Source organism: Rhinatrema bivittatum, chromosome 3, assembly GCF_901001135.1.
Source record: "Rhinatrema bivittatum chromosome 3, aRhiBiv1.1, whole genome shotgun sequence".
Classification (NCBI taxonomy): domain Eukaryota; kingdom Metazoa; phylum Chordata; class Amphibia; order Gymnophiona; family Rhinatrematidae; genus Rhinatrema; species Rhinatrema bivittatum.
The window spans coordinates 244415445-244441673 of record NC_042617.1 but is presented as its reverse complement, the minus strand read 5'-3'; the positions used below and the strand labels follow the sequence as shown (position 1 = coordinate 244441673).

Below are 26229 nucleotides of genomic sequence, written 5' to 3'. Positions count from 1 at the left end.
GCTTTCAGTTTTCTCTCTGACTCCATCTGGTGGAGGGGAGGCATAACCCAGCTATCTGGACTGATCCTGGTACGTACAGGGAACTTACCCTGACAACAGCTGGGAGGGGTGGGGAGAGCTGCAAATAGTACTGCCTGCAATCAATAGAATGCTCCCACTAAAACAGGAGCAGAGGCTACAGGAAAGCTCTCCAAATAATTCCCTCAAAATTCAAAGTTGTTTTTTTTCTTAGACTTGATCCATCCAAAAGAAAGGAAAGCTGAGGAAAAGAGAGAAAATTCCTAAAATAGCTTTCTAGTCATCTCAGTGGGGAACGAAAGCCACCACTGTCATCTGCTGGAGTCGAGAGAATACTGAGGATTAGTAGAGGTGCACTACCTTATAAGGAAGCATCCTTCAAAGTTCTAATTGACTCCATCTGCTGGAAGGGGGGAGATAACCCACTGTCTGAACTGATCCTGGTACATACAGGGAATGTGGCTTATATACGGTGTCAGCGAAACTTTCTCCATCTACTGGCAGGGGGAAATTAACCCAGGAGTCTGGACTGATCCGGGTACGTACAGGGAAAAACCCTGTTCTAACAAGTGGAAGCCCCCCTCTCCCCTGGCGCACTGGCTACGCTCAACTGAGAAAGAATTAAGACTCGCCTCAGGAGCTGCCAATTTCTAATCTTTACCTGACCTAACCAGGCCTTAACTCACAGCACAGGATGCTTGCCTGCCATCTGCTGGAGATTGAGAATACTAGAATATTGGTTGGCTAAAATTACCATGGGAGCCTAGAAGGGATGATGTCAGCAAATCTGTGTCTCTGGACTGGTCTGGCTGAAGAGGGCTTTTTATGCCTTCAGGCTTGCATTATTCATGTTTGGAATCAGCTAAACTAAGAATATCTTTTCCAATAAAGTCATTTTGGCTCTTAAATACAAAACTGTATTTCGGTTTAATTTTATTCTTGATGCATTCAGAAGCCAGCTAACAATCAGCCCGATCCAGTAAAGTCCGTGGGAGAGCGGACTAACGCCCGCTCTCCCGGCGCGCGCACCGGCCCCTCGCCGGTGCGCGCGATCCAGTATTTAAATTAGGCGACACGGTGCAAACGAGGAAAAGGAGGCGCTAGGGACACTAGCGCGTCCCTAGCGCCTCCTTTTGGCCTGGAGCGGCGGCTGTCAGTAGGTTTGACAGCCGACGCTCAATTTTGCCGGCGTCGGTTCTCGAGCCCGCTGACAGCCACGGGCTCGGAAACCGGACGCCGGCAAAATTGAGCGTCCGGTTTTCGGCCCGACAGCCGCGGGCCGAATTCAAAATTTTTTTTTTTTTTTTACTTTTTTTTACTTTTGGGGACCTCCGACTTAATATCGCTATGATATTAAGTCGGAGGGTGCACAGAAAAGCAGTTTTTACTGCTTTTCTGTGCACTTCCCTGGCGCCGGAAGAAATTAGCGCCGACCTTTGGGCGGCGCTAATTTCTTAGAGTAAAATGTGCGGCTTGGCTGCACATTTTACTTACTGGATCGCTCGGGAATACCTAATAGGGCCATCAACATGCATTTGCATATTGAGGGCGCTATTAGGTGCCGCGGGTGGGCCGCGTGTTTTCCTCCCCTTACTGAATAAGGGGTAAGGGAAAACACGCGTCCAGAGCAGGGTGACAGTGCGCTCCGACTGAGCACACTTTACTGGATCGACCTGAATGTATTCTCATACTTAACTTTTCCACCATTATGAAAACAAAAAGGTGCTGTCTCCAGTCAGAACTCTTGGCTGGCACTTGAGATATACACACACATATATACATACACACAAGTACATATGAATACAGCATTAATAGCTGGCAAAGGAATTTTTTTTTTTAAAGGTGGTATGAGAAAAAGTTAAAGAAATTATTAAAAGGTTACTAGGAATAAAAGGGAAACAGTGCCATGAAACAGGCAAGTTCATACTGACTATCAGTTAGTACTGCTGCTTTAAAAGTACTGCCTATAGCAAAAAGGACTCACCTGCTTCTTGGCCGTGAAACAGACCTTGATCTTGATCTCGATCTGGACCTAGACCTGAAGTAAAAAAAAAGAGTGGACTAAAAAAACTCTTCCTTTACCTTTAAAAAGGAGTTTGACATTTTCTTACTGTCAGTACTATGACTTGGAACCATATTTTGTTTTTGCCCAACCCTTTGCAATATCTGCACATGTCAAGGCAAGAAATTTCACATCCAGTGGTACTCGCCAAAATTACCTGGTTTGATCACCAAGATTAACAGATGTGTATCTGTTAATCTTGGTATCTGTAGGAGATAGGCACCACCAGAGTAAAGAAAAATTGGTTCTTACCTGCTAATTTTTGTTCCTGTAGTACCACAGGTCAGTCTAGACTCCTGGATTTTGCCTCCCTGCCAGATGAGAAAATTTCCCTGACACTGTAGATAACCCAGTGTGCCACCTGCAGACCCTCAGTATTGACCTGTACCCAAGATGACAGCAACAACCTTATATTTCTAAGCAAACTTGCTCCCCTCCAACAAGCCAGAAGGTGAAGTTGCTCAAAAAGACAATGGAAACACTCGCTCCCCAAATTTAACATAAGCGATCAGCATTGGAAAACCTGCAGCAGCTTGCACTGTATATAAAGCAGCAGTGAGCTCCTCCCCCCAGTAAATGGGTGGGTCGCTGGACTGATCTGTGGTACTACAGAAACTAAAGTTAGCAGGTAAGAACCAAAATTTTCCTTTTCCTGAACAAAAGGAAAATTATGTTTCTTACCTGATAATTTTCGTTCCTGTAGTACCAAGGATCAGTCCAGACTGCTGGGTTATGTCTCCCCTCCAGCAGATGGAGTCAGAGAGAAAACTGAAAGCACTCCCCAGATATACTGGTGCGCCACCTGCCGTCCTTCAGTATAATGGATAACAAAGCAGAAGAAGAAAAGAACTCCTCCGCACACTTAGCCAATTAACCATGGCAACTGTCTAGCTCAAGTAGTAAGTTAAAAAAACAGTAACCTCCTTCAAAAAGGCAAACAGTAATAGAACGCAATGCGCAAACGAAGCGAACAACAAATCTGCAGCCCTAAGACATTCCTTCCCCAAAGGAGACAGAAGGAAAATTCCACTTACCTTGTTCAAAACTGAAGTGTTATAGAAACGGGATTCGAGCGGATTCTCCTGCGCACAAGATAGGGCGGGCGTCTGGACTGATCCTTGGTACTACAGGAACGAAAATTATCAGGTAAGAAACATAATTTTCCTTTCCCTGTACGTACCAGGATCAGTCCAGACTGCTGGGATGTACCCAAGCCGCCTCAAATGGGATGGGACCCCGAGAGTCCCGCTCGAATCACACTGCTGCCAAAAGAATCAGCCGACGGCCCACGAACATCTACTCGATAATGTCGAGCAAAAGTATGCAACGACTTCCAAGTGGCAGCCCTGCAAATCTCCTGGCTAGAAACCAGAGTACTCTCAGCCAGGAAGACGCCTGTGAACGGAGAGAGTGAGCTTTAAGCCCGTCCGGAACGGACTTACCACACCCAATGTACGTGGCCGCTATCGCGCTCTTCAGCCAGCGGGCAATAGTTGCTTTAGAGGCCTGTAAACCCTTTTTGGGCCCCTGCCACAACACAAACAGGTGATCCGACCGCCGAAAATCATTGGTGACCTCCAAATATTGCAAAAGCACGCAACGAACATCCAAACGCTTCAAGTCGGAACCATGAGAAGACTGTAGCTCCTTCTCCGAGAAAGACGGCAAGTCCACTGACTGATTAATGTGAAAAGCCGATACAACCTTAGGCAAGAACGAAGGAACCGTACGTAACGACACCCCCGAGTCAGAGATACGCAAGAACGGCTCCCTGCACGAGAGTGCCTGTAGTTCCGATACCCGACGCGCAGAAGCTATGGCCACTAAGAACACTGCCTTGAGGGTGAGATCCTTTAAGGTGGCTCGCCTCAGCGGCTCAAAGGGCGCGGCGGTGAGGCCCTTGAGTACCAAATTCAGGTTCCAGGAAGGACAAGGGGCTCTGAGAGGAGGACGCAAGTTTCGAACACCGCGCAAGAATCTGGCCACGTCCGGATGACATGCGAGAGAGGATCCTTCAATCTTTCCTCTCAAACAACCCAGAGCCGCCACCTGGACTCTCAGAGAGCTGTAAGCTAAACCCTTCTTCAAACCATCCTGTAGAAAAGTAAGGATATCCGCTATCACCGCCCGATGAGGCTGAACCTGGGCGGCCGTGCACCAGGAGTCAAATACTTTCCACACTCTGGCATAAGCAAGTGTGGTAGAAGGTCTCCGTGCGCGCAGCAAAGTAGAAATAACCGGTTCAGAATAACCTTTCTTCCTCAAGCGCCTCCGTTCATAAGCCAAGCCGCCAGACAAAAGCGATCCGCCAGATCGAAAAATACTGGTCCTTGACGAAGACGGTTCGGAAGATGGCCCAACCATAAGGGCCCGTCCCTGGCGAGATTGACTAGGTCCGCAAACCATGGTCTTCTTGGCCACTCGGGAGCCACCAGAATCACTGGACCCTGATGGGATTCTAGACGCCTCAACACCTTGCCGACTAAGGGCCAGGGGGGAAACACAGAGTAGGGTGTGACAAGGCCACGGAATCGCTAGCGCATCTACCCCCTCCGATCCGTGTTCTCGCCTCCGGCTGAAAAAACGCGCTGCCTTAGCGTTGAGCCGAGTTGCCATCAGGTCTAGTCGCGGCACTCCCCATCGCCTGGTGATGAGACTCACTGCCTGGTCCGAGAGCTCCCATTCCCCGGGATCCAAGTACTGATGGCTGAGATAATCCGCTTGCACGTTGTCTACGCCTGCGATGTGAGTGGCCGCGATGCGGGCGAGGTGGCGCTCCGCCCAGGTCATTAACAAGGACGCTTTGACCGCCACCTGCTGACTTCTCGTGCCGCCCTGGCGATTTATATATGCTACCGTGGTTGCGTTGTCTGACAGGACTCGAACTGCCCGCCCCCGCACCAAGGGCAGAAGCTGACGCAAGGCTAGACGTACCGCCCTGGTCTCCAGACGGTTGATGGACCAAGAAGCTTGGCGAGGGGTCCACGACCCTTGTACCGCACGTGACTGACAGACTGCTCCCCAGCCGGTCAGACTGGCATCCGTCGTCACTATGACCCAAGGGGGGGGCTCGAGGTCCACTCCTTGCAACAGATTGTCCGGGACCAACCACCACTCTAAGCTGGATCGCGCTGGCTCCAACAGTGGTAACTGCACTCCGTAATACTCGGATTTCTGATCCCAGCGAGAAAGGAGAGCCCTTTGCAACGGCCGCATATGAGCAAAAGCCCACGGCACCATCTCCAGAGTAGACACCATATGTCCAATGACTTGCAAATAATCCCAGGCCGTGGGTAAGTGGAGATCCAGAAGCCTCTGTACCTGAAACATCAGATGCTCCATCCTCTGCCGAGTCAGGAATACCTTGCCCACCAGGGTATCGAAACGTGCTCCCAAAAATTCCAACCGTTGACTTGGAAGCAGCTGGCTCTTTGCAAAGTTGACCACCCAGCCTAGCGACTGAAGTTGCTGTACCACCAACTGGACTGCTCGGTTGCACTCGCTCTCCGATTTCGCCCGTATGAGCCAATCGTCCAGGTAGGGATGTACCAATATCCCTTGACGTCGCAGGAAGGCCGCGACTACCACAAGAATTTTGGTAAACACCCTCGGAGCCGTAGCTAGGCCGAATGGAAGGGCGCAAAACTGGTAGTGTTCTCCCAACACCATGAATCTCAGATATCTCTGATGACGTTCCCGGATTCCGATGTGGAGATATGCCTCGGCTAGATCCAAAGAAGCCAAAAATTCTCCCTTGTGGACGGCCGCAATAACAGACCGTAGAGTTTCCATGCGGAACCGGGGAACGCGCAAAGCCTTGTTTACTCGCTTCAAATCCAGAATAGGACGGAACGTACCCTCCTTCTTTGGGACTAGGAAATAAATGGAATAGCGGCCCGTTCTTGTCTCGTCCGAGGGAACGGGCAGCACTGCTCCGAGGGCCCGTAAGTGGTTTATCGTTTGGGCTATAGCCAGTTGCTTTTCTCGAGGCCCGCAAGGCGATATCATAAAAAAGTCCCGGAGGGGCCGAGCAAAGTCCAACTCGTAACCGTAACGCACCACGTCGAGAACCCACTGATCTGACGTGATTTTGACCCACTCCTCCCAAAACAGGGATAAACGACCTCCGATGCGGGGGAGGGAGGAATGGGTCAGCACGCCTTCATTGCGAAGGTTTTCCGGCGGACTGTTGCTGGGAGGATCCCAATCGCTGCGGCCGCCTGCCACGAAAGGAAGGCGACCAAGGAGACCACGATTGCGACCTCGGGCCTTGCTGTTTCTGTGAAAAAGAGCCACCCCTTCCGGAGCGAAATCTGCGCTGCCCCCGGAACCAGGATCGCACGTTCCCGAAGGGCCGAAACGGACGGGGCTTGTCCTCTGGCAATTTATATACCTTATTATCCCCCAGGTCTTTGATGAGTTGGTCCAATTCCTCACCAAACAATAACTTCCCCTTGAAGGGGAAAGCGGCTAGACGTGACTTAGACGAGGCATCCGCCGACCAACAGCGAAGCCAAAGTAACCGCCGAGCAGCGACCGCCGAAGACATAGTACGGGCAGAGGTTCTTAACAAATCATACAAGGCGTCCGCTGTGTAAGCGACCGCCGCCTCCACACAGTTAGCCTGCTCTGCCTCGGCAGGCGGGAGCTCCTGTGTGGTAAGCAATTGCTGAACCCAGCGGAGAGTGGCTCTCTGCACCATACTGCTACAAGCTGCTGCACGGACTCCTAGGGCCGCTATTTCAAACATGCGCTTCAAGAGTACCTCTAACTTTCTGTCTTGAAGATCCTTTAATGCTACTCCTCCCGTGACCGGAATGGTAGTATGCTTTACCACAGCGGTGACCGCCGAATCTACGGCAGGAACTTTAAAGATTTCCAAAGACTGTGAGGGCAGAGGGTATAACTTATTCATCGCCCTGCTAACACGCAGGGATGCCTCTGGAACCTCCCATTCTTTAGATACAAGCTGTACAACCTTGGGATGTAAGGGAAAAGTTTGCGGGGGGGCCCTCAGACCCGCCATTGCAACATCCCCCGTAGAAGTATCTGTGTCTTGCTGCGGGGCGGGAATCTCTAATTCCTTTAACACATGCTGGATGAGAAAATTAAGCTCATCCTTGCCAAACAGGCGCAAAATTTCGGGATCATCTCCCTCTAGAGCCTCCTGTGGATCCGAGACCCCTGCCCCCGCAGCATCCGGAGATCCCTGGTCGACATCAAGTCCTCCCGGATCACTCGTACCCCCTAAAGACATATTTCCGGCTCCTACTGAAGCCCCCGCTTTTCCAGAAACACCCGCTATGCCTGTGATAGGAGACACCCTAGGAACCTTCGCGGGAGGGGGTTCATCCGGCTCCCAGCCTGCCTCTGCCTTAAAAATGCCTGATGCATTAAAAGTACAAATTTTGAGGAGAAAGGAACTCTCCTTTTAGTGGAGCCCGAAGGGGGAGGGGCTGGAGGACCATTCAGGTCGGTTCCACTGCGTGGGCTTAAAGCAGGCGGCGAGAGAGGAGAGGAACCCTCATCCTCTGATTCCAAATCAGCAGGCTGCCGCGCGTCTAAAATGGCCGCCGGCTCCCTCTCACAGGGAGGCGGGGCTGACGACCGCGTGGCAGCCAGTCTCCCCTGCCGTGCCGAAGAAGACGCCAAAGTGCCGCTGCGGGCAGCGCTCGGCCCCCGGGAGGGTCCCTCGCCCCCGGGAATACAACGGGAGCAGAGGCCCTCCCTGGAGAGTCGCGCCCCCGCCCTGCCACAGGCCGTGCAGGCCGAAGATCGCAGCATCCGGAGACAGGACTCAAGACGCGCCAAAGGTAAGTGCTAGCAGAGTAACAGAAAAGCGCGCCAAACAGAAGCTCGGGAAATCGCCGGGTGAACAAAAATCCACCCCCTCCGGAGTCCCTGGTGAGCGCGGCAGGCTAGGGCATAAAATAGAGCACTGCCTGCAACCAGCAGGACTTATGTGTCCGCGAAGGTTTAACTTTTTTTTTTTTTTTTTTTTTTTTTTTTTTTTTATAAAGAAAAGCCCTCTTCAGTTTCCACTGGCAAACAAACCCCAAAGAGGGGGGGGGAGGGTGACCGGCCCACCGGTAAACTCTCCCCCGAGACCAAAGGGACACTTAATCCGGGTAAAGAGGGAGAGCGAAGCTCTCCACGCCTGCCTGAACACTGAGCCAAATAGAGCACCGCTGTTCAATGAACAACAATCAAGAAATAAACTTTTTTTTTTTTTTTAAACTAGGGAAAAAACCAGTTGAACTAGACAGCGTAGACAGTTTAGGCGGAAAAAAGAGAAGAAAACACCTGAAAGGAATTTAGTCAGGACAAACCGCAGGTTATGTCTCATCTGCTGGAGTCAGAGGAAATACAGAAGGACGGCAGGTGGCGCACCAGTATATCTGGGGAGTGCTTTCAGTTTTCTCTCTGACTCCATCTGCTGGAGGGGAGACATAACCCAGCAGTCTGGACTGATCCTGGTACGTACAGGGAACCCAGATCAGTCCAGATTCTCGGGATGTACCTAAACTCTCCTTAACTTGGGTTCCCTCATAGAACACGAACTAGAGCACATGGAAGCCATGGTTAAGGTAACGTGGATCTGTCACCAGGCCAAAAGGAAGAGCTTGAAACTGGAAATGTTGACCCAGCACCTTGAACTAGATACCACTGGTAATCCTGGCAGATCGGGATGGGGAGATATACCTCGATGAGGTATACAGACACAAGAAACTCCCCTTTGCGCACAGCGGCCACCAACATCCTCAAGGTCTCCATGCGAAAACACGGGACTCTCAGACACCGGTTCACCTTCTGCAAATTCAGAATGGGACGAAAGGTGCCCTCTTTCTTGGGAACCGCAAAGTACACCGAATATAGGAAAATTAGTTCTTACCTGTTAATTTTTGTTCCTGTAGTACCACGGATCAGTCCAGACTGTGGTTAGTGAATTTTTCCAAAAGCAATCTTCAGCCTTCCCAGATGTTAGAGTTCCTGGGGGCCCACTTCAGCCTCGAGCTTATGATCCTGTCCGTCCTTCAGAGCCATCGATCCCACCACAGGGATAGTGGTGTGCTTGGTGACCGCTGAAACAGAAGTCCATGGTGGGAATCTTCAGCATGTCCAAGCATTCCTCCGGGCAGGGACAGAGCTTTGTCCATAGCTCGCCCCACCCGGAGTCCCACTTTGGGAGCCTCCCATTCCCGCAGGAGCAGCAGCTTATGCATCGGATGAAAGGGAAAAGTGCTTGCCGGAGCTCTGAGTCCCGCCAGGACTGGGTCCATATACTTGGGCAAGAAGGCCGTAAGAGTGTCTGCAGGGGACCCCTCCAGCCCCAGCAGGACAAAAGGGATGAGGGGCTCCAACTCCTCCCTTTGGAACATGTGGAGGACCCTAGGATCATCCCCCTTCCAGGGGTGGGAGTGCGCTTGCCAAATCTGCCATGTGATCCGGATCCGGGGTAACTGGGGCCACCTGCAACCTGGGGCAGGTCCTCCTCCTCCTGCAAGCTGGCTAAATAAGATTTATGCAGGAGGAGTACAAAATCGGAGGAAAAACAGAGACCTGGATTTCCCGGGGGGAGAGGGAGGTCGATCAACTTGAGAGCCCACGCACGAGGTAGGAACACTTTGCCGATCCGAGTATCGAAGTGGGCCCTCAGGAACTCTAACACCTGGGAAGGCTGAAGATTGCTTTTGGGAAAATACACTAACCACGGTCTGGACTAATCTGGGTATGTACAGGGAACATCCCTTGCCCTGTTCCGCTAAGGGAACTGGAACAATGGCCCTGATGTCGAGAAGCCTTTGAGGGCTCCCCTGCACTGCCTTGCATTTGGCCGGCGATGCTACATGAGACTCCACAAAAGGTCTCCTGCACCGGGCATGAAGACAAGAACATAACCGTCCTGGACCACTTCCAAGACACAGCGGTCTGAGGTAATCCTTGCCCACTCTGTGTAAAAGCTGGACAATCTGCCTCAGACAGCTTCTCCGACTGAATGGGTGCCCCTGGCTTCATTGGGAAGGTTTTCCATGTTCAGCACCTTGGCCCATGGACTCTCTGCCTGGGCGACGACCTCCACAAAAGGACTGCTGACACCCCAGGGCCAGCCGGACCCCAAAGTAGCTGAAGACCTACCAGTGCGAAATCTGCGAGAGTCCCAAAAACTAGCTCGAGGGGGAAAATCCTTCCCTGAAGGTTTCCTATCCTCTGGAAGCCAGCTGCCCTTGAACTCCAAGTAATTTTACCAATTGGTCCAGGTCCTCCCCGAAGAGAAGCTTGCCCTTAAAAGGGGAGGTTACAGAGCTGAGACTTGGAAGACAAATCTGCTGACCAATTCTGCAACCAGAGGAGTCTATGAGCTGGAGGTCTGAACCAAATCATACAAAGTGCCTGTGACATAGGCAACACCTGCCTCCAATCATGCCAGAGGGAAAAAGAATCCAGGGCCTGTGTTGCCACGCCACAAGCGCAGCATGTCCGCATTTTTATTCGGGGGCACCATGAGCCTGCCCGCGCAGCCACGTGGTCGGCAAAGGGGGAAATTTCCGTTTGAGGAGCCTCCGCGCAGCAGCGAGAGCCAAAGGAAAATTAGTTTCTTACCTGATAATTTTCGTTCCTGTAGTACCAAGGATCAGTCCAGGACACCTGGGTTGTGACTCCGCACCAGTAGATGGAGACAGACTAAAACTTGTGGGCGGAGCCATATATGCCCCTGTGCCAGTCACAGCCCCTCAGTCTTACGTAATGTCAAAGTAGCATAGGACAGGTAAACTAACTACAAAACCCATCCCCAACGGGAGCCATGTCCAAAACCCCTTGAAAACAGCAACCGAATAACTCAACGAGCGGACTCTCCGATTCTTCAGAGCAGCTGGGGCGGGATCCTGGACTGATCCTTGGTACTACAGGAACGAAAATTATCAGGTAAGAAACTAATTTTCCTTTCCCTGTACGTACCAGGATCAGTCCAGGACACCTGGGATGTACCAGAGCCATCTTACAGAGGGTGGGAAGCAGAGAGTCCCGCACGGAGTACCCTCTCTCCAAAACCCCCGGCAGTGTCTTGAACATCCAGCCGGTAATGACGTGTAAAGGTATGCAACGACTTCCAAGTAGCCGCCCTGCAAATCTCCTGGGGCGACACCTGAGAATCCTCTGCCCAGGAAGCAGCATGGGCACGAGTAGAATGTGCTCGGAGACCCTGCGGCACAGACTTTCCTCGTACTATGTACGCCGAACCAATGGCCTCCTTGAGCCAGCGTGCAATCGTAGCCCGGGAAGTCGGACCCCCACGCTTTGGGCCTGAGAACAAAACAAAAAGATGATCCGTAACCCGGAACGGATTGGTGACCTCTAGAGGACTGCCCTCCGGACATCCAACTTCCGCAACTCCTGCATCTGTGGCAGCGACGCATCGTGAATGGGAAAAGCTGGAAGCTCAATGGACTGATTCACGTGGAAGGCCGAAACCACCTTGGGCAAGAAAGAAGGGACCGTCCGCAAAGAGATTCCAGAATCCGAGATCCGAAGGAACGGAGACGCGACGCGCCGATGCAATAGCAACAAGGAAAACTACCATTAACGTAAGATCCTTGAGTGTTGCCCGTTTAATGGGCTCGAAAGGAGACGAGCACAACGCGGAGAGTACCCAGTTGAGATTCCACGACGGACAGGGATGGCGCAATGGAGGACGAAGATGTTTAGCCCCCCTGAGAAAACGCGCAACATCCGAATGCAAGGCCAGGGAACCCCTGTGCCCCTTGCCCCTCAGACAGCCAAGAGCCGCCACCTGTACTCTCCACATTGCGCTCTGCGCACCATTCGTCGAAGACTACCCAGACGCGAACATAAGTCATAGAGGTAGATGACATTCTGGCCCGCAACAACGTAGCGACTACCCCATCCGAATAACCTTTTCTCTTCAAGCGCTGCCTCTCAAAAGCCATGCCGCGAGACAGAAGTGATCCGCATCCGCCGAACAAACGGGGCCTTGACGGAGGAGGCCCGGAAACCCCTGGAAGCGAAGGGGAGACGCTATCGACAAATGGATGAGGTCTGCGAACCACGGTCGCCGCGGCCATTCTGGCGCTACCAAGATTACACTTGCCGGATGTAATTCGATGCGCCGAAGAATCTTGCCGATCATCGGGCAAGGAGGGAACACGTACAGCAGGACATTCGGCCACGGAAGGACCAACGCGTCGACGCCTTCGGCCCCTCTCTCTCTCCGACGGCTGTAAAACCTGGGCGCCTTGGCATTCTGCCAGGTAGCCATGAGGTCCATATGAGGCATCCCCCACTTTTGGCAGATCAGCTGAAAAGCCTCCGGCGCCAGCTCCCACTCTCCGGGATCCAGATGATGACGGCTGAGAAAATCCGCCTGAACGTTGTCGACTCCGGCCATGTGAGACGCCGCTAGGTCGCTGAGATTGCGCTCTGCCCAAGCTAGCAAGAGCTGCGCCTCCTCTGCCATGACAGGACTCCTTGTTCCCCCTTGGCGATTGATGTAGGATACGGTGGTGGCATTGTCCGACAACACCCGAACCGCCTTTCCCCGTATCAGCGGCAGAAAGGACTGTAGAGCCAGACGCACTGCCCGGGTCTCCAGACGATTGATGGACCACTGAGTCTGGGACGAGGGCCACCTGCCCTGTACCGACCTGCCTAGGCAGACTGCTCCCCAGCCGGATAGACTGGCATCCGTGGTTACCACCGTCCAGTTGGGCACCAGGAGAGACACTCCGCAAGTCAAGTGGTCTGCTTCTAGCCACCAGAGGAGGCTGTCCCGTGCCTGGTCCGTAAGCGGAAGTGGCAGATGAAACTCCTCCGACACCGGCTTCCAACGGGAAAGCAACGCTGATTGCAAAGGGCGCAGATGAGCAAAAGCCCAAGGGACCAACGCTAGAGTTGAAGCCATAGAACCCAAAACCGTCAGATAATCGGAGACCAGTGGAAACCGCAGTGACAACAATCGGCGTACCTGACACTGAAGCTTGCGAACTCTGTCCATGGACAGGAAGACTTTGCCCTTCCTGGTATCGAACAGAGCCCCCCAGGTACTCCAGAGACCGAGTGGGAACTAGGTGGCTCTTGCTGAGGTTCACCACCCATCCCAGGGATCGCAAGAGAGCGAGAACCCTGTTGACTGCCTGCCGGCACTGAGTCTCAGATTTGGCTCGAATCAGCCAATCGTCCAAGTAGGGGTGTACCATCAACCCCTCCCTCCGGAGCTGAGCAGCGACCACCACCATCACCTTGGTGAATGTCCAGGGAGCCGTGGCCAGGCCGAAGGGAAGGGCTCGGAACTGATAATGTCGGCCCAGGATACAGAACCTGAGGAATCGATGGTAAAACGGCTGGATGCCGATGTGAAGGTACGCCTCCGTGAGATCCAAGGATGCCAGGAATTCGCCGGGCCGGACTGAGGCAATTACCGACCGAATAGTCTCCATTTTGAAGCGTGGAATGCGAAAGCATCTGTGTACACCTTTCAGATCCAAGATTGGTCTTGCGGTGCCGTCCTTCTTTGGCACGATGAAGTAAATGAAGTAACGGCCGAAGCCCTGCTGCCCTATGGGCACGGGGGAAATTGCCCCTAAGGATTGCAGGCGTTGGAGGGTACCCTTTACCGCTGCGCGCTTTTTTTGGGGCACTTGCATGGCGACACCAGAAACTAGTCGAATGGGATCCGTGCAAAATCTAACGCGTAACCGTGACTTATCACGTCGAGAACCCACTGGTCCGACGTTATTTTGGCCCATTCCTCGGCCAACAACTGCAGCCGAGCTCCCACGTTTGGGACGAACGACCGCAGCTGCTGCGAGGGATGGACCGGCCGCATCTCATTGGGAGGATTTTGGACCCGCGCCTCCCGGGGCTCCTGCCGACCGAATCCTTTCCCTCGAAAGGACTGGGACCAAGAGGACGACCGTGAGGGCCCCGAACGGTAAGAAGAGCCAGCGGCCCTCTGCGGACGGGATCTCCTGCCGCCGTGGAAGCGGGAACGGCCCGAGAAAGAAGACCGAGATCTAGACCGGTTCTCCGGCAGCCTGAACGCCCTATTCTCACCGAGGGACAACATCAACTCATCCAATTCCTTGCCAAACAACAACTTTCCTTTGAACGGCAGGGCCCCTAAATGGGCCTTGGATGAACCGTCCGCCGCCCAGTTACGAAGCCAGAGGAGCCGACGAGTCGACACCGCCGAAACCATAGATCTAGCCGAAGTACGAAGGAGATCCTGGAGCGCATCAGCACTATAAGCAATCGCCGCCTCAAACTGATCAGCTTGCCTGGCCTCCCCTTCCGAGAGACCTGCATTAGCCTTCAGATGCTGTGCCCAGCGCAGGCTGGCCCGCATAGCGAAATTACTACAAATGGCTGCACGGACCCCTAAAGCAGACACCTCAAAAATTTTCTTTAGTTGTACCTCCAGCTTCCTGTCCTGGATATCTTTGAGAGCCGTGGCTCCCGTAACAGGAATAGTCGACCGCTTCGTTACGGCGGACACCGCCGAATCCACTTTCGGCAGACGGAGCAGTTCCAGCGCCTCCTCAGGCAACGGGTAAAGTTTATCCATGGCCTTGCTCACCTTGAGACCCAGCTCCGGAGTGTCCCACTCCTGAGACAGGATGTCCGAGGCCGTAAAGATGAACGGAAAAACCACTGCGGGCCCCGTGAGACCCAGGAGAACTGGGTCCATATTAGCCCCCTGTCTGGGCACCACCGCAGGCGCTTCCACCCCCAGCTCCTGGAGTATAGCCGGGATAAGCGGGGACAGTTCCTCCCTACGGAACAAGCGAACCACCTTGGGGTCGTCCCCCTCGACGGCAGGATTTCCTTTTCCCGCCTCTGGCTGAGCCAGCCCTTCATCCGGCGCCCCATCAGCCCCCTCCAGAGGCTCTTCGGCCGGGTCATCCTCTCCCTGAGAGGAAGAGCTTGAGTCCGTGTCCTGCGGAACACCCCGCAAGGGACGGCTTCGTCGCATGGCGCCCCCATCAGGGGCCGTGATAGATTTCCTCTTCCGGGATCTGGTGGATCTACCAGATCCCTTCGCCGCACCTGTCTTCCTGGCTTTACTGCGGCGTTTGCATTTTAAAATCATTCGCAATAAAAGCGCGAAATCTGAGGAGTAGGAAGACCCGGAGCCGGACTCCCCGGATCCGGAATGCGCAGGAGACCCCGCTCCCCCGGGGCACCCCCGGCGGGTCGCCGTTGTGAAGAAAGCGCGGGAGGCAAGCCGCCATCTTCTGCTGCCTCCCTCGTGGCTTCCCGGCCTGTTGCTAAAATGGCCGCCACTCCCGCGCCGAGCGGGAAAGGGTCCCCCGGGCCTGCAGCGACGGCCAATTCGCGCGCCGGCAATCGCGGCGCCCTAGCCCGGACCCCCGGAGCACCCCCCGACGAACCCTCGCCGCCAGAGACGCAGACGGAGCAAACTCCGTCTCTAGAGAGCCGCGCGCGCGCAGAGCCGCAGGAGCGGCAAGCCGAGCCTCTCGGCATGCCACGAGCCGCACAAACGAGGAGGAAAAAAATAATAAAAGCAATTAAATTAAAATAATCGCAGCGGAAGCGCACCAACAGCCCCCCCCCCCCCCCCCCCCCCCGAAGGAACGGAGAGCCGGCACTGAATGGAAACAGGAGCCGCAGCAAAATAAAAGCAGCCAAAACTTTTTTTTTTTTTTTTTTTTTTTTTTTTTTTTTTTAACTACTGCCGCTGTCCTCGGTCCTGAGGCCTGTGTTCCAGCAGGGGTGAGTGAACCGGGCTCCCCGGTGTCACCCCCGACGCTGCTACTGCAAAAGGCGGGTCCTCGACCCTAGCAGCGGCCTCAACCAGGGGGGGATGGTCCCCTCAGGACTTTCAAAACCCCCCTGGGAGGCAGGACCAGCGGGAATCCAAATAGAACAGAAAATAGCTTTTAACAGTAAGACAAACTAACTAACCAAAGAACCCTGACGATAAGAAAAAACCCCAGGGAACCAGGGCTGTGACCAAACCTGCACCATCTACTGGAGACAGAGTAAGACTGAGGGGCTGTGACTGGCACAGGGGCATATATGGCTCCGCCCACAAGTTTTAGTCTGTCTCCATCTACTGGTGCGGAGTCACAACCCAGGTGTCCTGGACTGATCCTGGTACGTACAGGGAAAAACAATTCCTTGCAGGCGTGAAAATGCCTTCACAACGGCCTGCCAGCAAGAGCTGTGAGCAGAAAAATGTGGCCTACCTTGCACGTGAAGGCCTCCTCCCCCCCCCCCCCCCGCCAAGCTACCCGGAGCCCCGGGACATCGACAGAGGGTCCAACTTCCTCCTCTCCAACTGGAGTGGTAGAAAAAAAGCCCGGTCTGTCCCCAAATCAAACTCCTCCTATCTTGAGAAGATCTTGCTTTTATTTTTTTTCTTCAAAAAAACTTTACTCAGCTAACCAAGGAGTCTGAGGAGGACCAGATGAAAGGGAGCCTCTTAAGTGGTCAAGGGAACCAGGAGCCCCTGGATATCAAACCCGCTGGACCGTTGCGGGCGACGCTCAGGCAGGAGTGTCCAACCCCCTGGACGCCTGACTACTGAGGGATGGCCTGCGAAGGTGCCTCACACCTCAGGAAGCAAGTTCACTAACTAGCTGTTTTGGTTTTGTTTTTTTTTTTGACTAATAGACTGCACCTCTACCATCTGCTGGAGTCAGAAAAAAACTGAGGGACTGCAAGTGGCATTCTCAGTTATGTAGCAGTGCACAAAGTTTTTGTTCTGACTCCATCTGCTGGTAGGAATGCACAACCCACTGGTCTGGACTGATCTGGGTATGTTCAGGAAAGCTGGGTGTAAAAAAGGTTTGATAAGTTCTTGGAGGATATGAGAGCGCGCACGAGAGAGCGCGCGGTATTTGGGCTGTCAGTAGGAATGCTTTGGAAAGAGCTGTGTTGATCCTTGCTCCAATGAACTGAAGAATTAGAGTCAGAAAGGAAAATTGGTTCTTACCTGCTAATTTTCATTCCTGTAATACCACAGATCAGTCTAGACCAGTGGGTTATGCACTCCCACCAGCAGATGGAGGCAAACAACAAACTGAGGCACTACTATATCCCACAGGGTGCCACCCGCAGCTCCTCAGTATCGATTACCCAAGCTCGATGTCTCCCAAAACGTATATAACCATTAACTACACCGAAACAAGGCAAACACCAAAGCAGCAACTGAAGGGCTGGATTCCCCTAAAACTGGAAACCCAGACCCGAACTATAGCCCCAAATCTTAGAAAGATTACTTCCTCCAGATCTCTTCTACACAACAGGCATTCAAAGATCAGTCAAGCTTTCGGCAACAAAAACACAGGACAGGCCTCTGGACTGATCTGTGGTATTACAGGAACGAAAATTAGCAGTTAAGAACCAATTTTCCTTTCCTGAACATACTCAGATCAGTCCAGTGGGATGTACCAAAGCCACACTACTCTGGGTGGGAACCCAAAAGACCCACTCTGAAGACTCGTTCCCCCAAATTGGGGTCTTCCAGCGCCCACACACCCAAGCGGTAATGCCTGGTAAAGGCATGCAAGGATGACCATGCAGTCGCCCTGCAAATCTCTGCTGAAAAAAGAAGCTGACCTCCCGTTCAAGAGGTCACTTGCGCCCTTGAAGAGGGAGCTTTCCAAGCCCAACGGTATTTGTCTACCCTGGCTCATGTAGGCCGAACTCATTTTCTCCAACCATCCAAACAGCAATGCTTTGGATGCCTTGTCCCCTTTCTCGGAACCAAACCAGACAAAGATGGCCTGACTCGTGAAAAAAATTGGTGACTTTCAAATTCTGCAGTAGGATCCTGCGAACAACCAAGAGGTATTGTCCTCTACAGCAGAGCTTTCCAAACTGTGTGTCGGGACACGTTAGTGTGTCGCCTGCAGTGTGCAGGTGTGTCGCGCAAGCCCGGTCAACTCTGATGCGAGTTTGGGCTTTTTTTTTTCCTAGAGATTCACTTTTTTATTTCAGTTTATGGGTTGCTTATTATTGGGTGATTTTTGCTGTCAATCGCGTTTTTTGGGGGGGCTTGGTGGGTGGAACGAGCCCAGCCATCCTTGCATTGGCTGCTGCTGCCAATGAGGCCTGGCCATGAGGAGTACTGACTGCAAGCAGCAGTGTCTGGTGATCATGGAAGGGAGTGAAGAACTTAACTGGCAACAATCAAAAAGACGAGGTACATGAGTGTGGGGGCCAGACATGTGCTTGAGGGGGAGAGATGAGTGTGTGGGGGCCAGACATGTGCTGGGGGGAGGAGAGAGATGAGTGTGTGGGGGACAGACAATTTGTTTTATTATTGTTTCTCATAAATTATAACAACATGAATCTTGGAATATATATTTTTAATATAAATTTAAGGTTTTCATGAGATAGGTTGTGTCGTGAAACATTTTATTTATGTATATATTTAAGGAAACATACATAAATTGTCGAAATATGTTTAGTTCGTTTAACCTTTAACCTCTGGTTTACTAGTAGACTGAATTACCGTGTCGTGAAATTATGTTTGTCTAAAAAGTGTGTCACCAACATGAAAAGTTTGGAAAGCTCTGCTCTACAGTCTTGGGCCCAATCCGGAAGCTCCACCGATTGATATGAAAGTCCTAAGCTTGGTGGCCCCTTGTGCAAGGACACACTATCCGCCGAGATACGTAAACAGAGGATCCCGACAGGAGACTGCCTGTAATTCCAAAACTCGCCTAACCGAAAAAAATGGCCACCAAGAAAATAGTCTTCAGGATCAGGTCCTTGAGGGGGACTTGACCCATAGGCTCACCAGGTGGTGCGCACAAGGCGTGCAGGACCAGCTTCAGATTCCATTCTGGACAGTTCCCGAACAGGTGGCCTTAAAAGCTTCACCCCCTTCAGGAAGCGAGCCACATCCGAGTGACAGGCTAGGAAACTACTGTCTATTCGTGCCCTGAAGCATCAGAGAGTGGCATCTGAATCTAAAGGAACTGTACGCTAAGCCCTTGGAAAAAGCCCTGCTGTAGAAAGGCTAGTATAGGGGGCATGGACACCATAGTTGTTCCAATCCACTGCTGTGTACACCAGAACACAAAAACCTTCAGACCCAGACATAGGCCATAGGGGTGGACGGTCACAGAGCCTGTAGCAGGGTAGAAATCCCCGGTTTCCGAATAGCACTTTAGAAGTAAATGTCTCCTCTCAAAGGCCAGGCCGCAAGAGAGAAGCGATCCTCCCTGTCTGAAAGTATGGGGCCCTGTCTGAGAAGACCGTGGCCAACCGTACCAGGTCTGCGAACTAAAGGCGCTGAGGCCACTCCGGTGCCACTATAACTACTGGTTCCTGATGCAGTTCCACTCGTCTCAGGACCCACCCTATTAGTGGTCAGGGAGGGAAGACTTACTGGAGAACCCCTGCTTGTCATAAGGATACCAGGGCGTCCAGGCCAACCGACCAGACGTCCTACCGTCAGCTGAAATATCCTGCAGTCTTTGCTTTGGATCACCCCCATCTGGCCTAAAAGATTCCAGGCCTCCCAGGACAGCTCCCACTCCCCTGGATCCAGTTGTTGCCTCGGCAGGAAGTCTAAAATGTTGTCTACTCCCGTCACATGAGAGGCAGCTAGACCCTCCAGATTGCGTTCGGACAAGGGGAAGAGGAGACTAGCTTCCCGGCCAACTGCTGGACTCTTGGTTCCTCCTTGGCGATTGAGGTACGCTACCGTGGAGGCGATGTCTGAAACCACCCAACTACTGACTAGAGACTAGAAGACTTCCAATGCACTGCGTACCGGTCTTGTCTCGAGACGGTTGATTGACCAGGTGCGTTCCGTCTCAGACCACCTGCCTTGTGCCGCTCTGGCGGGGCACATTGCACCCCATTCGCAAAGGCTGACGTGGGTAGTTACTACTACCACCAAGTCTACACCTGCTGGAGACAGACGAATACTGAAGGGTTAGAGGATAGGCTCTGTCCTGATATAGGGCATCCTTCAAGTTTTAGTCTGTCTTCACCTGCTGGAAAGGAGGCTCAACCCAGTCTGGATTGATCCGGGTACAGACAGGGAACGCTGTTTAGCAGGAGAAGGAGCCACAGACTAACCCTCTCCACCGTCAGCACAGTTAGCACATTAACCCCGACCTATTAAGCCAGGAAGAATCAGAGCCGCGAGCCATAAGGTAGAGAAAATTAAAACCCACTCTGAAGGTACTCACCACAACAGAAGAAAAAGGTCCCCCAAACAGCCAGAGCCCCACCAAAAAAAAAAAAAAAGGGGGGGGGGGCGCGAGGAAGTCACTCCCATGTAGAGCAGTGTTCTGGTGCAAATTTTTTTTTTTTTAATAAGCTTTATTTAAAAAATGAACAACCTGACCTGAAAAATAGGCAAAAGTTTCTTGTAAAAATTATTGTAAAGAGCCTGCAGCTGCCTCATGAAGGGAGAGATCTGGACAACCATATTTACACCCGACAGGCACCCAGACCAAGCACACACAAAAGGGTACCAACTCCCGGCTCGGCCGCCTCAACTGAACAGGGAAGAGCCCAAGGATTCTTAAAAATAAATAAAAGAAACCCACGGGGAGGAAGGCTCAAAGAAAAAAAGTTAGCTGAAAAAAATTAATCCTGCAGTTGACTAAGCCTCTGCTATCTGCTCGAGAAATACTAACTGCAGGTGGCACGGTTGCTTAGATATGGTGACAGCAAGGTTTTTTTTCCTGTCTCCATCTGCTGATAGAGGGAGATGAACCTAGGTGTCTGGACTGATCCGGGTACATACAGGGAAATGGACATTATCTTGCTACAGTGAAGTTCTTAAAACTATTCATTGTTGTAGATTTTTTACTTCTAGCCTGATATTTGCTGTGAAGCAAACTTTTTTTTTTTCCAGGTAAAAAGTTTTATGATAGCACTTTATTGCTGTTGTGGGGTTACAAAAGCATGGAGAAGGCAAAAAACATGGAGGAGAGATGAAGTACGTCAATGCAGTCTGACCAGACCCACGTAACAAGACCAAAGAAACAGGAAGGATTGTGGTCCTCAGCTACAACAGAATCAAACAAAAGTGTCAAACAAAAAAAAACCAAAAAAACCCACAACTTAGGTGGGTCAGGATCACCGCAGAGGGAAGCCAACATAGGTGAGCCAATAAGACATTGGCGTTTAAGGAAAATTGAAAAAGAAAAAGATTGATGAAACAAATATGCAGTTACAAATAAATTTATAGTAAAAACTAAGCACTAACAAAAAGATAATCTCAGTGGTTTTCACAAGGTTAAGTGCTACATCAAACACATTCATTAATAATTCCTTATGAGTAGTTTGTTGTGAAATGCTTTAGCGCAGACAAAAAAATGACCCGAGGCTCATGAGGCAACTCCTGCACATGCTCAGTAAAGCTCTACACGCTTAGAGAAGCCGTTCAGTACAGCCTGCTTAACAGAAAAAAAAATGGTACTAATTTTACACAAGACCTACAGGTGGGGCAGGGCAAGGAAGACAGCTGGCCCTGAGCTTCTCAAAGCTCCCAAACCATGGGGGGGGGGGGGGGGGGGGGGGACACGACGGGGACGGGACGACACGACCCTTTGAAGAAACAAATGTCATGCGAGGTGGTGGCAAGCTCTTTTTGTACTCCTTGCACACTTAAAATGTTAAGCATCTCCCACCAAAAAGTCATCCATGTCCTCTTGCTGCAACAGATCAAGGACAGACACCCTCCCTCCACCCACCAAACCCCATGCAGTTGCTGCAAATTCACTCTAGCCCTACAAAGGAACTCCAGCAATGGGCTCCTTGCTCACAGCTTCAACTGCCACTTGTATCCAAGCCAGTCCATGAAGTTGAACCTTCTGGGTTTTTTTCCTTGCTTTGAAGTACAAGGTCAGTTTTGCTGCTCAATCCAAAGACCCTTCAAATATGTATGGAATAAGACCAGAGCCCATGTCAGAGGTGAATGAGGTACAGGGGGTTGGGGCACACTAAGAAATCAATAGGCCAAAACCCCAAGATAATTTCAACCTCCAAGAGGGCTGGAGTTCCTCATTGTCTCAGAAACCAAGGCTACCCAAGTCTACCAGCACCTCCAACAAAAGACAGTCAAACAGGAGCCCTCCAAATGCTGCACCAGTCCAAAATGTGTCAAATGTCTACAGAGCTGATCAAGTACGGAGACTGAAGTTATGGAAAAAACTGTCTTCACCTACTGGCAGGGAGGTATAATCCACTTGTCTGGGCAACAATTGCAAGGATAAAGAATTGCAAATTTAAAAGCATACAAGAACTATTTTTTATGCAAACTGCTTCATCTTTCCATATAACCAGACCTGGAGTGGCGGACCGAACCAGACCTAGATCTTCGAATGGAAGCCGATCTTGACCTGCGAACAGAACCAGACCGGGATCTATAGAAGGAAAATTAAAAAAAAAAAAATGTAATTAATGCATAATCTTAGAGAAAAGAAATTAGCTAGTGATTAAATACACTTATGGCAAAGTATTTTACAGTGCTACAAATTGTGGTAAGTAGTTTGGTACTAAATATTTTATCTGATAATTTAGTTTTCCTTAGTGTAGACAGATGGACTAAGGACCAGTGGGTTATGGGCTCTTCTGCTAGCAGATGGGAGACTGAGTCAGATTTCAAAGCTGATGTCACTCTAGATATACCCCTACAGTAACCTCAGCTCTTCAGTAGTCTCTTCGACAAGCCATTGTGGATATATATCTTTGCTCAATTAACTTGACTGACTGATTCAACTGATTTCAAAACTGGAGACCGCCAGTGCACTCAACCAATTAACAGACACCGGACAAACTGTGGGTGCCTGGAACTAGTGTAGGGAGCGGCTTAACCATATTTGCTTAGTCTCGAGGTTTGCTTTCCAAGGTTCTCCTTCTCTGGGGCAGCTGTGGGCGGGATACTGAGTCCATCTGTCTACACTAAGGAAAATGAAGTTATCAGGTAAGTAATTTCTCCATTTCCTAGTGTGTAGCTAGATGGACTCCGGGACCAGTGGGATGTACAAAAGCTACTCCCAGACAGGGTGGGAGGCTGCCCGTGGCCTACTTAATACTTCCCTTGCGAAGGCCACGTCTTCTTGGGCCTGAACATCCAGGCGGTAGAATCTGGAGGCGTGTATGGAAGACCATGTCGCCGCCCGACAGCAGCCTGGTTTCTGCCCAAGAGATTGCCTGGGCCCTTGTAGAATGAGCCTTAACCTGTAGTGGTAAGGACTTTCCTGCCTCTATGTAAGCTGCCTTGACAACTTCTTTGATCCAGCAGGCTATGGTCACCCGCGAGGCTGCTTCTCCTTGCTTCTTCCCACTGTGAAGAACGAACAAGCAATCCGTTTTGTGTACCGTTCCGATTTTTCCAGGTATCGCACCAGAAGTCTGCCAACATTTAGGTGTCAAAGAAAGCGCAAGTCTTCCAAGTCTTTATGTTCATCCGGAGATGGCCTGGTCCAAATGAAATTCTGAGTTAAACTTTATTCAAATTTTCTCACTGTGGAGGTTAGTTCAATTTTAGCTCTGTTCATTGTAATCAATGCTTTCCAAACTTCCTCTAAAGCAATTTTTACCGGCATTTCCGCAATTGAATCAAGCGTTACTTGTATTTCAGATTTCTTTATTCCTACCTCCAAAGGGCGTCTCTCCCCTTCCGAACGCCGTTCCTCCTTGCACCGGTCCTTGGAGCCCGGGGGGGGGAAATCGGGCTCTCCAAAGTAAGCAGCCACCCACCGCTACTTTTCGGGGCTAGCAGGGTCTTTGGAGTCGCTTGACCCATCGGCATTCTCAAGTTGTTCCTCCCCCACTCCTTCTGGGGGTCCAAATGGCAGGGTTGGCGTTGTTGGTGCACCGGGGCTGAGGGATGTTTCCTCTGCCATGGTGTCCAACGGCTGCTCTCTGCTGGGCTCACCTGCGGCTCCTCCTTCTGGATTCAAGTGCAAGGATCTCTCAAAGGCTCTCTCAATCCATGGTTGTCGCATAGCAATATTCGGAGTAAAGGGTGTTGGTTATATAAAGAAAGGTGCAAGTTTCACTGTGCCGTAATTGTATTAGTAGAAATATTTTCCTGTTTAATCTGCTTTAATGGAATTGCTCTACCTATACTTATAATGTTCAGATAAAATTGTTAGTTCTTAGTATGATTTATATCTGGAATTTTTTCCTCTTTTTCTGGAGACATTGTTTCAATGTTATTTGTTTAAAACTTCAATAAAAATAAAATTTAAAAAAACCCCAAAAACTGAGACCACCTTTGGTAGAAAGGAGGGGGATGGTGCGCAGCTGTATGGTTCTAGGCGTGAACCTAAGGAATGGTTCCCGGCAGGATAGTGCCTGTAGATCGGAGATGAGACGAGCTGAACATAATGCCACGAGGAATAGTCTTCAATGTTAAGAGGCAGCATTGGTCTGAAGGAAGCCCCTGCTAGGAAGTCTAATACTAAATTGAGATTCCATAAGGGCACCGGCCACTTTAGGGGTGGCCAAAGTTGTTTAACCCCTTTCAGGAAGCGGGACATATCCAGATGAGTTGATAGTCTGATACCATCCATTTCAGCTCTGAAGCAGGACAGTGCGGCTACTTGGACCTTGAGGGAGTGACAACCCCTTCTTCATACTTCCTATAGGAAATCCAGAATCATAGGAATTTTGGCTGGAGGGAGTATCCCGTGGTCCTCACACCAGGCTTCGAATATTCTCCAGATCCATATGTATGTCAGCGATGTGGAGAACTTGCGTGCTTGGAGCAGTGTTTCAATCACAGCTTTCGAGTAACCGCACCTCTTCAGGAGAGTCCTCTCAAGGGCCAGACCATAAGAGAATAGAGACGGATCTTCATGAAGAATGGGGCCCTGCTGGAACAGGTCCCTGTGTGGAGGTAGGCACAGAGGGTTCCCCGCAAGGAGTCTTTGCATGTCTGCGTACTATGGTCGCCTTGGCCAATCTGGGGCCACTAGAACTAGTCCCCTGTGATGCTCTTGCAAATGACCTTGCCCAGTAGTGGCGATGGGGGCAAGGCATACAGTAAATCTTCCTATGGCCAAGTCTGGACGACAGTGTGGCTCTCCTCTGTGGCTGAAGAACCTGGGGACTTGGGCACTGAGATAGATGGCCAATAGATCCATGGCTGGTAGGCCCCAGCGATTTACTATCAGTTGGAAGGCTGTGGTCGAGAGCAACCATTCCCCCGGGTCCAGGCTCTCTCTCTGCTGAGGAAGTCTGCTGAGACGTCTTTTCCTACGATGTGGGTGGCAGAGATACCTTGTAGGTTTATCTCTGCCCATGCCAAGAGAAGGTCTATCTCCAGCAACACCTGCTGGCTCCTGGTTCCTCCCTGGTAGTTTATGTAAGCTACAGTTGTAGCGTTGTCCGACATTACTCGAATTGCTTTGCCTCAGTCTGTAGCTGAATCGCAGAGATGCTAGTCTGACTGCTCGAGCTTTTGTTCCACTGTCCCTGGGCCGTCAGATCCTGACAGTGGGCTCCCCACCCTCGCAGGCTTGCATCTGTAGTGAGCAAGTTCCAGTTCAGTGGGGATAGGCTTACTCCTCTGCTTAGATGGTCTTCCTGTAGCCACCACTGAAGCTGAGAACGTACCTCTGCTGGTAGTTGGAGGTGAATTGAGTAGTCCTGGGACAGTGGGTTCCATCGTGACAGTAAGAGTGTTGGAGTGGTCGCATGTGGGCCCTTGCCCACAGGACGGCCTCCAGGGTTGATGCCATGAGCCAGAGGACTTGAAAATAGTCCCATCAGTTTCCTTCTCCTTGGGGGAGGGGAAGAAGACTGTTCTGTTTGGTGTCGAAATGGACCCCCAGGTACTCAAGATTGAGAGGGCTGCAGACTGCACTTGCCCATGTTCATGACCCAACCAAGTTCCTGCAGTAGGCTCTTGACTTTGCTGGTCACCTGCCTGCTCTCTTCTGAAGTCTCTGCCCTGATCAGCCAGTCGTCCAGGTAAGGGTGTACCAAGATCCCTTCCTTCCTCAGTGTTGCCGCCACAACCACCATAATTTCGAAGAATATTCTGGGGGGCGGTTGCTAGGCCGAAAAGTAGCACTCTGAACTGGTAATGGTGACCCAGTATCGCAAAGCATAGGAAACGCTGGTGATCTTGATGGACTGGAATGTGAAGGCAAGCTTCAGAGAGGTTAGGAACTCTGACTGGA

The 26229-nt window shown here is 51.3% G+C and overlaps 1 protein-coding gene across 6 annotated transcripts in view; it reads right to left on the bottom strand.

Annotated features, from left to right (window-relative positions):
* SRSF7 (serine and arginine rich splicing factor 7) overlaps positions 1-26229 on the bottom strand; it is a 148875-nt gene that overhangs the window by 64253 nt on the left and 58393 nt on the right. For all 6 annotated transcript variants that reach the window (XM_029594384.1, XM_029594385.1, XM_029594381.1 and 3 more), the window contains exons 5-6: positions 22381-22458; positions 2003-2056 (exon numbers count right to left, since the gene is read on the bottom strand). In XM_029594384.1, coding sequence (XP_029450244.1) covers positions 2003-2056; positions 22381-22458 — 132 coding nt within the window. The remainder of the gene's footprint in view (positions 1-2002; positions 2057-22380; positions 22459-26229) is intronic.